This window comes from Zerene cesonia, chromosome 19 (genome assembly GCF_012273895.1).
Source record: "Zerene cesonia ecotype Mississippi chromosome 19, Zerene_cesonia_1.1, whole genome shotgun sequence".
Lineage (NCBI taxonomy): Eukaryota > Metazoa > Arthropoda > Insecta > Lepidoptera > Pieridae > Zerene > Zerene cesonia.
The window spans coordinates 2,325,929-2,342,837 of record NC_052120.1 but is presented as its reverse complement, the minus strand read 5'-3'; the positions used below and the strand labels follow the sequence as shown (position 1 = coordinate 2,342,837).

General features: G+C 34.9%; 1 protein-coding gene across 1 annotated transcript in view; it reads right to left on the bottom strand.

Moving 5' to 3' along the window:
- Window positions 1-16,909, bottom strand: part of LOC119834451 (serine/threonine-protein phosphatase 6 regulatory ankyrin repeat subunit B) — a 31,699-nt gene that overhangs the window by 5,483 nt on the left and 9,307 nt on the right. The window contains exons 2-12 of the mRNA XM_038358814.1: window positions 12,958-13,059; window positions 11,271-11,372; window positions 10,195-10,311; window positions 6,679-6,771; window positions 6,117-6,330; window positions 5,442-5,638; window positions 3,754-3,852; window positions 2,869-3,013; window positions 2,271-2,428; window positions 429-1,656; window positions 112-311 (exon numbers count right to left, since the gene is read on the bottom strand). Of these exons, the coding sequence (XP_038214742.1) occupies window positions 112-311; window positions 429-1,656; window positions 2,271-2,428; window positions 2,869-3,013; window positions 3,754-3,852; window positions 5,442-5,638; window positions 6,117-6,330; window positions 6,679-6,771; window positions 10,195-10,311; window positions 11,271-11,372; window positions 12,958-13,059 (2,655 nt within the window). The remainder of the gene's footprint in view (window positions 1-111; window positions 312-428; window positions 1,657-2,270; window positions 2,429-2,868; window positions 3,014-3,753; window positions 3,853-5,441; window positions 5,639-6,116; window positions 6,331-6,678; window positions 6,772-10,194; window positions 10,312-11,270; window positions 11,373-12,957; window positions 13,060-16,909) is intronic.

The window sequence follows — 16,909 nt, the reverse complement described above, 5'->3', positions numbered from 1 at the left end:
TATGAAATATTAACAAATATTAAAAATCCTGATGAAATTTCAATTTCGTTACTAATTTATTCATTCATGACTAAGCTCACAAAATTTAAATTCATTTATCACCATACTAACATTTTCATTCGTCGCAGCATCAACCTGTACTCCCGCGGAGTTGAGCAACAATCGCACAACATTCTCATTACCATTGTAAGCAGCCAAGTGTAAGGGAGTGAGACCAGACTCCGCGCCTAGTATGGGAACTAAAGATACTCCCGTTGGTGCGTCCGACTTTACCGTTCCGGGCACGTGGGAAAGCAGCTCTCGAACCGTTTCTAAAATTGATATCGAGTTAAATCACGTATATTATGAACAATGTTAAAATAACGAAATTTAATATATTCTACAAAGAAACCAAAGAGACCAATAAAAGAGTGGCTATGTATATTAACCTGCTTGACCATAATACGCGGCTATATGAAGCGGCGTCAAACCTAACTTTTTACTAGATATCCTCAAAGTATTAGTTGACCTCATAACATCCAACACATTTGTGTGTCCATGTTCAGCCGCTAAATGGACAGCTGTTAGGCCAGCTCTATTCTCATCGGTGCACGAAGCTCCAGCCCTCACAAGAACCCTGACTACATCAGCGTGTCCACCTTCAGCCGCTAGTTGTAACGGGGTTGATTCATTCAGTTTATTCCTGGCCGATATCACTCCAGTTCTATCGAACTTCATCAATTCCTCGATCACTTTCACAGATCCTTGTATAGCCGCTATGTGGGCACAAGTATTCCCATCTTTAGTCGTCGCCATCACCAGATTCGGATGCTGCTGTAGAAATAACTGCACCACTTCCGAATAATTGTTCTGTGCTGCAGCGTGTATTGGCTTCTGACCCAATTCGTCCGTCGCATCAATATTGGCACCGAGTTCTAATAATAATTTGCACACTTCTATTTGACCGCTCGCTGCGGCTAAATGTAACGGTGTTTGTTTCTTTAACGTCAGCACATCGATCACAGCGTTGTGGTCTCTTATTAAAAACTTGACTAAATGGGCGAATCCGTTCATAGCCGCCAAGTGGAGGGCGGTCCGGCCGTTTCTAGCTTTTGAATTGATGAACGCTTTGTTTGTTAGCAACGCGTCACAGACCTGCAAGTATCCGTGTTCCGCAGCTAAGTGTAAGGCCGATCTGCCTTCAACGTCGAAGACGTCGACTCTTGCGTGGTTCGATAGCAATGTATTCACGAGTTCCATATGTCCTCTATTACATGCGATCAATAATGGCGTCCAGCCGATAGAATTTTGTTTGTTCAACGCCCTGCTCACATCGGCGGTTGACATATCGGTTATCATTTCAGTTAAGACGTCGTTGTTGCCAGCGATGGCGCAGAAGTGAAAGGCGGTTTCTTGATTATGTTTCGTTTGTAACGACACATCGGCGCCATTTTGCATTAAGTATTTAACGACTTCCCTATCAGCCGATGGAATTTTTACTTCTTCTTTGGTAATTTGTCCTGCGAAGTGCAAGGCGCTTGCTCCGTCTTCATCAACCGAATCGATGTATAGCGTTGCAACTTTTTCGCCTTTGTGTTCTTTTACAAATTCTATTAAATGCCGGACTATGTCGGGTTTGCAACTTCTACACGCCATATGGAGCGGCGTTTCACCGGTCTGAAATAAAATTGAATTCAAATTCAAATTCAACATCATTATGACCCCATTAAACATAAGAAATTTCAGTATATCAAATGATTCTGTTTCTTCATCACCTGCCACTTACAAGTTTATCTCAAGAACCACTACACCAGTTTGGAAAACTTTTACAATTGAATTGAAAATTTGAAACATTGAATATGAACGTGAGTCTTGTGTGCTATAGGTTATATATGTACCACGAGCGAAGCCGGAGCGAACTGCTAGTTACCTATGAAGAATAGAATACTGTTTACCCTATTGCACAGTATTCCTACCAAGATGGTCATCACCTCTAAAGAAATGAATACGGTGTACCACCCTGGTACAAAGTCATCACCCCCTAGAGAAAAGAATGCGGGTGTACCAGCCCGGTACACAGTATCCCTACCAAACTGGTCACCACCTTCAAAGTAACGAATACTGTATACCAACCCTAGTGCACAGTATTTATACCAAGGAAGTCATGACATGAAAGGATTACTGTAGACCACCGGTGGTACTGTGGTACACTCCCCCCGCCGCTCCCCCGCTGCTCCCCCGCCGCTCCCCCGCCGCGCCCCCGCCGCTCCCCCACCGCTCCCCCCGCTCACCTTGGTCTTGCGCAGCGGGTCGCCGCCGTCGTCGAGCAGCAGCAGCAGCGCGGCGAGGTTGCCAAACCGCGCCGCGACGTGCACGGGCGTCATGCCGTCCTCCGTCGCCTTGTTCGGTCCGGCGCCGGATTTCAGCAGCATGAGCGCGCACTTGTCGCCTGTACGGTGCGGTCACGTGAAAATTCCGTGTTATTTTATATATCATCATCGGTGATGGAGCTGGTGGATCGCTTGATGGTAAGCGCTACCACCGCCCATGAACATTTGGAGAGACGGAAGGTCGGAATAAGGATGGATTCTCGACTATAGATTGGAGAGAGATTAAGAAAGGATTGACGAGACGAACAAAGGTAAGGACTGGGAAGAGTGAGAAAAAACATATGGGCTTTCGGCTCCCCTACTTCCCGAACGAATAATTTTAATTGTATACTATTCTCAGATGCTTTATGTAATATCGTAAAACGTTTGCCAAACCTTGTTTTGTATTACAATAATTTATTTACTACAACAAAAAAAAAAACAAAATTCCTTATATACCACAACCTATCACGAAGGTAGTCAAGAGTGTATCCAAAATAAATAATTTTCATACACTCACCATCAGGTATCCTTGCGGCTATATGTAAAGGAGTCTCCCTCTGTTTGCCCCCGCGAATGTGAACATCTGCCCCATACCCCAGCAGGGTCTCCACGACCGCCGGCTTGCATGATTCCACCGCTATGTGCAGAGCCGTGTAGTTGTCCTGGATTTTATAATGTTATGCATAAGCAATGTTATTCAAAATAATGGCTGATTATGACCACTTATTATTTACTTTGTATCTGCACTATTTTCAACCGTTGTACCTAAAACGAACACATGACCCACCTCCTTTGTACAGCGGTAAACGTGTGAATGTAGGACCGAGGGGTCCTGGGTTGGATTCCCAGTTATGGAAACCCACACATAAAAATGTCTCGGTCTGGCAGGACACAGAAGGCTACTACTTTTCTATGAAGAAAGTCGATCTGTGAAATATGTATATCATCTGCCTTATACCCCACAAAGGGATATGGAATTTCACTTTATAATCCTAGGGGAAGACGGAGGTGGTTCTCAATTCAACTGTGTATATTTTTATTATGAGTATGTATTTTCTTATAGAGAATATTTATTAGTCGAATATTCTGTATACAGCTATCTTATGACCATGTATGTATTTTTTATATTTCAAGCATTTTTGCTAAAATATTTGGCTACTACTAAGATCTAATTTTGAGTCGATTAGAGAATAAATAAAATAAATACAAATTTTAATCTTCCGAGCTTTTCCAGACTCAAGTTTATTTTGCGCCAACTAAATAACCATTACACCGGTTTAGTGCTTAACTTTTGTGAGAGCTATCTTACGAGATACCAATTTATTAGTTCTCTCTTAAATTTCTACTAATAAATAAAACAAGGTGATATAATGACAACATATAAAACTATTAAACTGCTCACATTTGTAGTAACGTCCACACTCTCTCCTTTCTGCAGTAATGTGTTGATAATCCCTACATGGCCGTACCTCGCAGCAGTGTGAATACTTCGAGCTCCATCCTGAAGAACACAAATAGTCTTTGAATCAAACTTTTAATGGTTAATGGCAAATCATCACTCAGGCGCTACCCGTCCGAAGCTTGATGTAGGCCTCTCCCAACGCACGCCTTTGGTACTAAAAACGATTATAATATTTGACTTTTTCAACGCTTTCTCTTTCTTTCTCATAACTTAAAGAAATATTTTATTTGTTCCAAAGTGCCTACAATGTGAGCTAACAATTTCTTCTTATTTATATGGACAGTTAATATAAAAATTAAAATAACCCTACGCTCATTACATATTTTAATAATTTATCACGTTATTTATTACAGAGCCAAAACACGAATCTCATTATATTTATAACGTTTTAAATTAGTGTTACGTGCTCTCTATTATAATACAAAATGAGCAATTTCTTTAAAATGCAGTTTATTTCTTTTTTTTAATTAGATACAAACGGATATGAATTTTTTTTACGGCTTTAAAACAAAATTTGTTTACCAGTTCATTAACATTGCATTTATTTTGAAAAATTCTATATCCCATAAAGAGCTTCGATAAAACTTTCAAAGAAAAAAAAACTATATTAACTGCAAGGATGTTATGTAATACTAACAGTAGGTCAAACGGCAAACTATTTTCATAGGATCCATTAAAGTCACGTGTACGTAACCACTTAGATTTAGCACTTTTTTACGGTTATATTTCTTTATATTTTATTGCATTTCCTAGTATTTCATCCAATTTAATTTATGTTTACTTCAAGGTCATATAAGTTAAATAACACGAATCCAAAGTTGTTTAATTGCGATGGAAAGATTAAATAAAAACCATTTTCGCTTTATCGTTGAAAGATAATATAAAGTTTATGTTATTGCAAAAGTCTACAAGAAATCTCATAAATTTATTAAATAGCTTTAAAACATTATATATAACGGTCTCTCCCTTTTAAGGGTGTCACCCTTATTATGTAAATAGTAAGAAAAAATGTCTACTTCACTATAAGTTTGAGTATCAAACTCAAACTCAAACATAGAAGCCTTTGTAATGTTGTAGATCGTACCTTTATAGTTTATACCTAAATACTCACAACTACGCTATAAACAAATCTATAATACTGTAAGAACGTTAAATATAAACACCAAAGAAAACGTTATTATATGACCATGAACTAAATTCGGTAAGCAACGTTATATTGGCATGATATTATCATTTATAATTGCTCTACTAGTGGCTAAGACTTAAGATCGGCTTCGCACGTCTACAAAAGTCTCTATTACGTACTATGACAATAATTTTCAGTGAGGTATGGAATCTCTTTGAGGTTTTAAAATAACTGTTTTTTTTTTAATATTTACGTTTATTTCAATTATATTAACGGTTGAATTATTTTATTTTACAAATATCTTTTTGTTTAGGTTTCTATCTAGTTTAATCCTTCTAAATAACAATCAACCAATAGAAAACTTTAGAGGGCAGTAAAGAGTCTATTTTTTATGTCGTCATAAGATTTACAGAAGACAAACTATATCTCTCACATTGCTCAAACCGTACCTAATCCTATATGATCCTAATGAAAAAACGAAAAGCAAGATAAAAGTACTCACCTTATTTGGCATATGAAGATAGACACCCTTTTTAAACAGCATCATAGCGCAATCAGCGTGGCCGTTCAGAGACGCTATATGCATCAGAGTACTCCCATCCTTTGTCCTTTCAAATATCGATGCTTTAAATTTGTCTGCTAGAAGTTCTATGATAGCTGCATGGCCATTCTCAGCGGCTAGATGCATCGGTGTTCGGTCTATAATAGGTTTATCAGGGTTATGTATTAATATAGGTCTTGAACTCACGGACCATGACGTCAATATATAACATGAATCAAATAATTTTCTAAGAGTAAGCTGATTTGCCATAATCAGGCCATAGCCATAATCCCCTGCCTGAACCCTCATAGGAGGCCTGTGTCCAAGCAGTGGGAACATGTATGGGCTGATGATGATGATGATGATGAAGCTGATTTGCGTTATGAATGTAGTTTGATCTTGTAATAAAGGACAAATAAGATTTTTTTAAATTCTATTAATTTTATATCTAGCAAAAAGTTTCTTTCTAGGCTTTAGTGAATTAACCTTTTACTTTTTGTTTTTAATAGTTCCCATTTTCTTATTCTCTCCTTATTGTTTAATATTTTATACACCACTTTTCCATCAGCTAGATTACTTCACAAGCTGTTCACCTCCCTCCGATATTATCTGAAACCAAGCCGCTTCCCCACTCACCTTCATTATCAGCAATAGCTGCATTCGCTCTGACTCCATAGAAATACTTGACAAGCTGCTCATCCCCCTCTGCAGCAGCTATGTGTAATGCCGTTTGTCCCGCCCTATTCACCGCGTCGACAGCTGCACCATAGTCCACGAGGATGCGAGCCATGTCCACATCTCGGCGCCTTGCTGCGAGGTGAAGCGCTGTGTCACCCGCTGGTGTGGACGCCTATGGTGAAATGAGATTTCGTTGTTTCAGACGTCTATTGATGAATCCTATTTATATGTCCTATATGATTTAACGATACATACATCTATTTCGAGTTTAGCCTGTAATATCAGATATATTGCCAAAATCAACACATCATATTGATAGAGCCTAAGCAAAAATTCTATCCCTCACACTTGTTATAATCTGAATTGTGCTCTAAGCTTTTAATTATAATTTAATACATATTTAACTTACATTCCAAAATTTCTTATTATTTTTCCTATATAGAGCAAGACTGCGAATTCATTTTATCTTTATTAGGATCTGAAAAAAATGTGACACCAACTAGTAATAGTATACAGTTACCTTGAGCTGTTCCGCCGTCTGCGCACTGAGCAGCTCGCGCACCATGCTCTGGTTGCCCGCCTCCACGGCGAGGAGCAGCGGGATCTTGCCTCTCTGCAACACCATTTCGTGCATTAACTTTTTCCACTCTTTCAACCGCGCGCGCTCTTTGTTCAGCTCTATGTAACTCAGCTCGAGCTTTTGCAAGTCTTTCGACAGATTGACCGGAGGACTGCGAGTGCCTGAGCGCAAGCTGAGGTTCGCGCTCCTAGGAACGTTTTTTTCGTTCAACGACATCTCGATTTCACGCCTAGACAGAACTGCATGCGGTGCGATGTCTATACGCGAACTACTGACGGCAGTGCGGTATCACTGCACGTTCTAAGTCACACTCGAAAACAATTGTTGAGACTTATGTGCATTCGATTTGGCAGAACACAAAATCGATTTTCAATTGTTCTTCGCATGCGATTGCCGACAAATTTCGTCTGGCCGTTCATATCACCGGCTATACGTACTTGATCCTCCATCGGCGAGTCGAACAAAGGCCCGCTAGGACATGGTAAAACTGCCTTTCTCTATTCGTGTCGTAGGGCGGACTGAGACTTATTGTATTAAAATTAGTAATTTTGAATTTCACTGCTGACGTTATAACTAATATTCCGCGAGCGATTTGCATTGTAAATTTTGCGTTGTGACGTTTAACTCGGCAAAGCTCAAGTTAATTAGCTAGTTACTATTCGTGGGGGTGGATTGTGTCGGAATGTCCTTAACAGCCTCGTTCTTGTTTTTCGCTTTAAATTCAGGTATTTAATTCTGTATGCGTGTTTGTGGAATGCGGTGAGTGTGATTGATGTGGTAGTGTAAAATGAATCCATTTCTTTTGTCTTAAGTTGATAGAAACGGTAGGGTTTGTTTACAAGCGTGGTGGTAGCTCCTCGTGGCTCTCGGGGACGTCGGTGCCAGGCGACAGGCGCTGCACGCGATCCTCGAGACCAATGCTGCATCAGCTCTGTTCGGAATGACACCGAACAATCAAAACCTTCATAACATCACCATAAAGTTCATATTTTATTGGTTTCCGCGACGTCTCATTATTACATCAATACGTGTATTGTTAAGGAGGTTTGCATTTTAGAACTCAGTTTTATGTTATTAAGTATTGATTGGAAATCTTTGGGGAAGGTCTATGTCCAACAGTGGACGTCCTAAAAGGCTGCAACGAGAAGTTTTTATTACCTATAATTAGAAATATATCTGATTATAAATGATAAATTGTTAAATAAATTGTCACATCATATTCGCGCCGTTTGTTAGAATATAAATAATGCTTTTTAATCTAATGCCTTATTAGAAAAATCCTGTTTAATAACATGATAATTTATTTCAATTTTTAAAACATTTAATTATATTATATCATTATAGCCACTAAGCTTTTAGTGTGTTTCCAAAATATTGATATGCAATAACACATATTATGTCTGTTGCTAAAAATCTGTCTATTTACTGACATGCCCTTGATCAAACAGACCACAAACTTTTAAAGAAATAATTGTATCCATAAGGACCAATAGGTATACGGTGTGACCACCACCAAACTTCGATATCATCGACTTACATAATGTAATAAAAACTTAAATTCCAAAACAATTATGTGGCTATACCATATAATACACAAATTATATCTATAGTTTTATTTAATGAAACTCTTTATACTGTACGACCCATAATATAAGGACGAATTATTTTGTATTAGATTTATGAGGTAGAGGATATAATTCTTAAAGCAATCCTGCAATCCAAGTCAAGGTTGCAAATTCTAGAATAATCTTGCGTTTTATTATTAAATATATATCTGTACTAGCAATCTAAATCACGGATACATTATAGATTGTGTGTCACTTCCGCCCACTTCATACAATGCGAATACCCTCGCAGAATAAGGTAAAATAATAAAAACTCCACAAAAGCACAAACAAAGAATTAAAACATTCGTGTAATAAAATAGTAAATAAAGCAAGAAGTTACGATTTATCTAGTTAAAATTGTAGTTATAAACAACGATAAGGATACAGGTGAAGGTAGTGTGAAATGGCCCTACACTTGGTTTGTACAATTCTTTAATAAGACCTGTAATTTACTTTAGAAATTATTTAACACACGCGATAGTAAAGTACTTATGTGCTTTTCCTGCTATTCGAACAAATTTTGCAAATTTCCTGAGATTAGAAAGGTTTATTTGTTATAGTATGGAAAAGCTTTAGGACTGATTCAATCCTTGGTTCGAATTATATCTGTTCAATATTCAATAATACACAATGGTATAAAAATGCACCAGTGAAATGTTAAAACACAGACAGGTAATTAGACTACATTTTAAATTGTTGTTTAATACGATTTTAGAGGAATAAGTTTTGACCAAGGATCTTCTTAATCCTAAAATTACATGAGTACAAAGGATCACAATTATTCCAATTGTTTCAACTTATTTATTAAATGTATTAAATGTCTATTATGAAATAAGAATTATAAAACCTACATATCAATGTGAATTATTTGTTTTACTCCATTGAAATGTTACATTTTAAAGGTTAATTAAGTGTAGGTTTGTCAGAGAACGCGAATGTTGTGTTTCTCAGATTTTGCAAACTTTTAAAGGGACTAATATTATTTATAACTGTACCTTTTAATTTGTTTTATGTTTCAATCCGCAGTAAATGCTAGTGTCATCTAACTTTTAAATCACACTATCACACTTCACACTAATATTCCAAATATGTAAGTTTGTTTGTTTGAATGTTTGTCCGTTAATCACGCTGAAACTGCTAAACGGATTTTGATAAAATTTGGCATAAAGACAGGGTATAAGCTGACTTAGGTGATAATTTTTATGTCGATTAAATGCACCCTTGGGATAAAACGGGAACCTGATAACCGGGCGGAGCCGGGACGAGTGTCTTGTAATTTAATTGTCAAGACAAAACGATATAATACGAGTGTAATTATAAATGAAAAAATGACGTGTTAAATTCGTTGTGCACGGAAAGCTGTGTCACTTTTGTATTCTTAAATCCTCGTTTGCTCTCAAAGATCTTGTAAGATGTTCAATGCTTAAAAAAAAAGCTGCTTCACTTTCCATCTTCCAACAACAATCCCATTACAGCATTATATATATTATTACGATACAACTACGACGATAATTCCAATTGTAACGTGATGTGATAAAGGCATAGTATTTTTTCAATCAATTTGAATCTGTCGTTGTTGAGATTAAAGCATTTAATCAAACAGAAAAGCGCTTCAATGAGGATAACCTGTTTATTAAAGATTTCGTCAGATTCATAAGATTCGATAGATTTTAGGCACATGAACCGAAAGAGTAGAAAAAATTCGATTGCTGAGGCGGGATCATGGGTGGCCGAGAGGTTAGGCGTTGCTACGATTCGGCCGCCTAGTGACAGTTTTTCTCCTATTCTTTTAAAATTATGGTGACAAATGAAGAGTGTTCGTTTATTATATTTCTAAGTGTTCCCTCACCCCATCAGGCCGCAGTCGTATATCCTTCCCCGCGGCGGTGAGCAGCGCGCGCAGGATGCTCGTCGCGGTGCCCGTCTGCCGGCTGGATACAAGGTGGACTGCTGTTTGTTGACGACTCTGTGTATAGGTACATTGGATTTTAATATAATTTTTTGATATACTGACTAGATGCGATGCGAACTATAAATGAAAACATCGCCAACACTAGTTTATAATTATATGTACCTAGTGACTATTTTTTTTTGTCTCAAAGAGCTGTACTAACGCTACGCAAAGAGAGTAGCTGACTACTATCTACAGGATGGTTTGTATAAAACCATTAAAACCTAAAAATAATACAATATTGTTTATTTTATGGGCCATATTGAAATTCATATATAAATAAAAACATTTGTTTTACATATTGTCGTCTCTAACTAGATTATTTGGAAACTCAATATTTTTCAGTGGTTTTAAAGCATTCCCTTATAAATAGGTAGATGGGGTTTCATTCTTCTCAAGGGCGGTTTTCACTGGTTGCTGATATTGTCAGATTTATATTGTCGTTCAAACTGATAGTTTAACTTAATAGAAAATATCCTGAAGAGGTGAAGGCAGCCTGACATAAATATGTAAAATTGGATATATATAAATAATACCTCTTTTCACATTTTCTAACACCTGTAGGCGCAAAAACATGTCTTAGTGGACATCCGTTGAATAATATTCAGTCAATAGGCACATAGCCTATCTTAATAATTAGCAAATATTACTGTCATTCATTTTCTTTCTGGTTTATTAGTTATATTGATTCATACGCCTGTTACTACGACAATAATTAGTATTACTCCCAATTGCAAATTATTGACAGCCATAACGTTATCATACATGAAGACTTAAACTGATAAAAGTAATAATTAACAACTTAGAATTTAAAAACTGACCGTGACACGACGCTTGCTGTAAACTGTTCGAAACGTCGGGTTAATAATATAATCAATAAATCGCGTTTAAAATCCGTTAAAAAGTTTTTAATTTCTAAATGTATAATACTTGCGTAAAATCAAACACAAGAAAGTACTAAATTAACAACTTACTCCTCCAGTAGCGAATGGGTCGACTCCCCTCTTGGAGAGAAGAAGCTTCACGATGTCTTCTCGCGAGTACATCGCTGATATGTGAAGGACATTGTAGTTGTCCTGCGAGATGAAAACATAAGAAAAAATAAATTCAAATATTTTGTGCTAAGTGCTTATTGGATGTGCTGTATAATGCAGAATTAACATTTAAATAAAATTCTTCAAGAAAACTATTGTGTCTAAGATTAATTATTTAAAAGTTTAACAATGTAATTATCTTCTTATTTGTTTTTCTCATTTAAAAAGTATGCGAATAGTTGAAATATTTAACAATATCCATATTTCGTTAATTGCTTCGTTTATATTTAAACGTTAATTACCCAAGAGAAACAGGGCAGCGAAAACGCAGCATTGCATTTAACGCTTCAAGTAAAAGCTATTAAGAATAAGGAGAAGGCAATCCTTGCCGTTTTGCACACATTCGCCTGGTTATCGCGTGACCTGTCGACTTCCCCATCACACATAATTGGTACCGATATAACGCAAAAGGGAGACTGAACTTCAATCGTTCTGATTTCTTAGCAACATTGCTATAATTCTCGCCTCGCGTGCCTCTAAACTTGTGAATTAGATGACGCCAGAACTTTCGTGATTTCACGGTCCTTATGACTCAAAATTAACGATTCATTCAATTCATGTAGTCGTGACCTTATTAAATTCACTGGCAGTTTCTTATTTTTAATTGTATGCATAAAAAAAAGTACAGAAGGCTGATCACCTACTTGTCCGTAAAGAAAATCGATCAGTGAAACAGATGTTCATCATCTGCCCCATACACACGGGACTTCACTACTATGCATAAAAAAGAATCTATTAGTGATTATTTATGATTTTCAATCAAATGAATAATACAAGTTTATTAAGTAACCCTGCCAGGACATACAAAGTGTAAAAGAATTAGAAATGGGTTAACCTTAGTGCCAATTGAATTACACGTTTGTAAATTCGCGAAAGTTGCTTCGACTCGGTCAGTAATGTTACGAAAATTCAACACGTTTATAACTTGCCCTATCGTCAAAAGCTGACCTTATAATTTTCCTTCATATCTTCTATGCTATCGAGTTGAATCGGTAACCTTTGATGCAGTAAAATGCCTTTACGCCTATGAAAATATATGTAGCATTCACCCTATTATTTCAGTATCTAGCATTTACCCCTTCGTTTTGTTTTTAGAATATACTAATCTTGAAAATTCAGGTAAGTTCACTCAAATAGGAAATAAAAGGTACTTATTAATTATTATTAGTGGACCCGAAGTGGTTGAGATTCGATCGATTTAGTCTGTTGCAATCCTTTTTACCTTTGTTTTGTTCTTGATACGTTAATGCCAAATCATAATAAGTATTACTAAAAAACAGCAATGTTTTATAATATTAATTAAATATCATAAATATAATTTATTTTCATAATCAATATCAACTACAAGTGTGCGAAATTTCCTACTACTAATAACTAGAACGATACCTATTTGCTATGCATTGAAAATATCATAAGATACGTGTATATCTATATTATGATATTTCATATCAACATTCAGCAATACAACGCGTAGTTTATAATGCAAAAACTTCATAAAATATCTCAAACATGCATGAATTTTATTAATTTCCTTCACGTTGATCTACTCACTATCATAACAACTTACATTATTCCTCGCGCCAACATCGGAGCCAAGTTCTATAAGGCGTTCGACGAATGACGTTCTGTTGTCCTTTACGGCATACATCAGAGGGGTCATCCCGGTGGTCTGAAAGAAAAATATAAATTATATTATTTAATTTTCAACACTTTTAAATGAAATTCAAGAAAGACTGTGTCAATAACAGTTCAAATTATTATAAAAACTTTAATATTAATAATTTATAAAAAAAAAAACCAATTCACACTTGAATCAGCAAAATTATCTCACTTGCATACATATATACATAGTAGATGTAATCAAATTATTTAACCCTGACGATCCAATTCAGGATAATAATATTAACTCATGACATTATTGTATTGTCACCGATCATTCATAAGTGTACATAGTTTGAATTAAATCTGTAGTGGGTCAAAATGAAGGCTAAATGAGTCGGTTACATACAAACATGCAAAATTATATGACAGACTAAGCTTATAAAATAATTTACTAATGTACTAATAGATTTATTGTGATAGTATCTTGGTAATTTTGAGTTTTGATACATTAGGTTCAAGGTATCATACCACGTTGCAAAAATATAAAATATATTATATAAAAATACAAAAAAATTAACAATAGGTATCATTAAGAAATAAAATTATATATGTAGAGTACCGGAAAATTGCAAAGTTAATTGTACGCCACGCCCTAATTCATTTATTCGCCACAACACCACTACGTTTTCTTGGAAAGTAATTTGTGTGCAAATGTGAAGTTTGTCACAGTATTTTGACACGATCGTCATTACTGTAAAATGCTTTAAAACGGATTTTATGAACATTGTTAAACTTTGATGTACGAATATACCGATGTTAGGGTTTCGCAAACAATTTATTATTAGTAAATGTCTCCGAAATAATTCATAGGTGTTATATTGCAATATGATTTTTCTTATTTTAACTTTTTTTATGTCATCATCGGCAATGGAGCGCCGCGATCGGATGGTGGGTCGCCTGATGGTAAGCGCTATCATCGCCCATAAACATTTGGAGAGGCGCAAGGTGGATTGCAGATCTTACGCCTCTACAAATGGATTGCCGACTTCAAATTGGAAAAGGATAAATGAGAGGAATAAAGGAAAGGACTGGGAAGGGTAAGGAAAAGAATATGGGCAAAAGACATCCGTTAAATTAGTCAACGTTAAATTAGCTGCCGACAAAATTTTCGTTCTGATTACTCAACATTATTTTCATAATCTATATAAAGACTGATAAATCTTACAAGTAATTTAACCCGAAATAAATTGACACTTTATACGATAAAAATAACTCTCGATCAATGTTGTATGATCATACTATCTAAATCTATTACAGAAGTTACACGAAGAAACCCATTCTAACAAATAAAAAAAATTACAATATACCTTAATTTAGTTTTCATATGCAAATAACACCACAATTTGTCGGTAAAATTTAGCGCACCCAAATCTTGTAACGATTAGGTGATTTGGGTCACTACAGCAGGTTTATGACTTAAATTACTATTTTTAGCACAGTTCCACTCATAATTTAGTAGTTCTTTAATTCATATTATGTAACTACGTACTACGTTAATACAATTTTATCGAATTTACCATTTACTTAATTAAAATATGCCTTATTCAGTAATTATTTTATTATTTTATTAATCATTAATCTGAGTTAATAACGATTACATTTTAATTAATTTACATGAATTTCAGTCAATTATCTATTATTTTTATTACATTCACTATCAATTTATTATCAATAAATATATTATATTAAACATGGATATTCTTTTATACAATATTAATTAATTTTATGTTTTCCTGTTTGATGAAAGTAAAGGAAGTTTATGTTTATTTTACGACGTGTTTAACAAAATGTCCTGCAGTTTCGTGATTTAATGATTGTCGTGAATAGCCTCAGAATGTCTGAAGTCACACCTTTTTGCAGTAAATTGTTTACTACCACAGATATTCTTTTAAATCATACAAATATACATATCATTCTCAAATTAATTTTCCAACATAGGATCCTAATATCAAGGAATAAAAATTTATTTATTTGGAGATTCGTTTCGTTCATAATTTTCAATATTTGTATACTAATGATAACATTGATGCATTATCAAAAAATCTGACATATTTTATCAGTAACTGTGATACCCAACATTATATTAAGCAAATAGTCCCTATTGTTGTATGTTATTGTGTTGTATTTATAACAATATTGTGAGATTATTTGTTAGGTACAATTCGATACATAAAATGAATAATCGTTATAATTTGCAATAACCTATGATTAAGTCATATTTCATATATTTTTGTGTATTTTTTATGAAACCAGGTCATGTGTAATACTACTTTAGTGTTGTTGTTGTATAGCGTTTATTTGATTGTTATTTATAACTTAGTTAAACATAAAAAGTAAACTAATAATATATATAGCTAGAAATATTCTCAAGAATAAACCTATTAATGTACAGGATGCCCCTCCAGCAATAGTTGAAAGCTTGCTCGTTTATTGAGGGAGCTAGGGTTATAATTCATAACGTAAAAGGGCACGGTGACTCAACAATTTGCTGGTCAGTTTTAATTTTACTAAAAGCCCAGCGGATATTGCAAAAGCTGAATAGCGATGCGGCAAACCCCAAAATCAGGACATCAGGAAATTGGATGCTACACGTTAACTTGGGCATCAGTGTGTATCAAACATATTAATTCATTAGCGTTTTTCATAATGTAAACTAAAATTATGCTATAGTGTAATAGGGATAACAATCATTGATAATTAATTTTCCAAGTTTTTTTCCAAGTAGTAGATAGTTGGCTAGATATCCATTAATTCATTTTAGAGACTGAATAAGAATATGAAACATTTTTTATATTTAGATAGATTTCGAGACAGTATATGCAATTCAAAGTCCGATGAAGTATTTTTTTAAAATAATAATATAATACGTTATTCATATTTCAAAATATAAAAAAATGTCCTTCTATTTAAGACAAATCAAAAATTCCCAAGGATAAAAATTCTAGGAGCGAAGGTCGGAAATCTCCTATCGATTACGGTAAGTCAAGTGGCTAGCACGCAAATCTTTTGGCCCTATACCCTTGACACAGAACTGGCCACTATATTGCCGAATAACCAAAATTATGTAGGCCAAGAATTATGTTTTTAAACAGTGTGTACTGGTCATTCGTTTCACGGACGATGCTCTTGCTTTCTGGCCAACCTTGGGTCCTTCAACCTTGAAAAAATATATGGGATGTTCTACGGATTATAGGCAAGATACTCATTGAGACTTTTTATGGTCTTTATGATATCTCTATTAGTTCTTACTAAATGTTAAGCACAATACATTCATAATTCATTGATATGGGCGCATTGCTGAGAAAATCGCATTAATAAAAGATGCATTGTTTTTTTAAGAGTGAGCGATCCACGTTTTTTGTTCACTACTGATTTCAAGATTATTTAATTTGACATATAATTAGGCGAAGCTATTATAGAGAAATCGTCTAAGTTGAAGCATTTGAATAAATTTCCCTCCATTTAAGCTCAAAAAGCACTTTACAATTAATTGTTAGTCTTCGCAACACCTATTCGGTAATAACATGAAAATATATGTTTTTCATTCCTATTTTTTATTTTGCCAATACCAAAAAATCTCAATAAATACCAAGCTAAAACTGCCTTTCTCTTTAATTATTTATATTTCCACTTGGAAAGAAGGATCTATATAATAAATATTATACTCTTGTTCCAAAATAAACTGGAAAAATTAATACTTTGTTATAGTGTGATAAAAGTTCACAAAATACAATATCTGTTTTTCAGCAAATTGATAAATATGACTCGATACATATAACCTTATATTACGACGGAAAATTGTGGTTGAATGAGGTTATATAGCGTGCGCTGTATAAATGGTTATAATAATAATACTT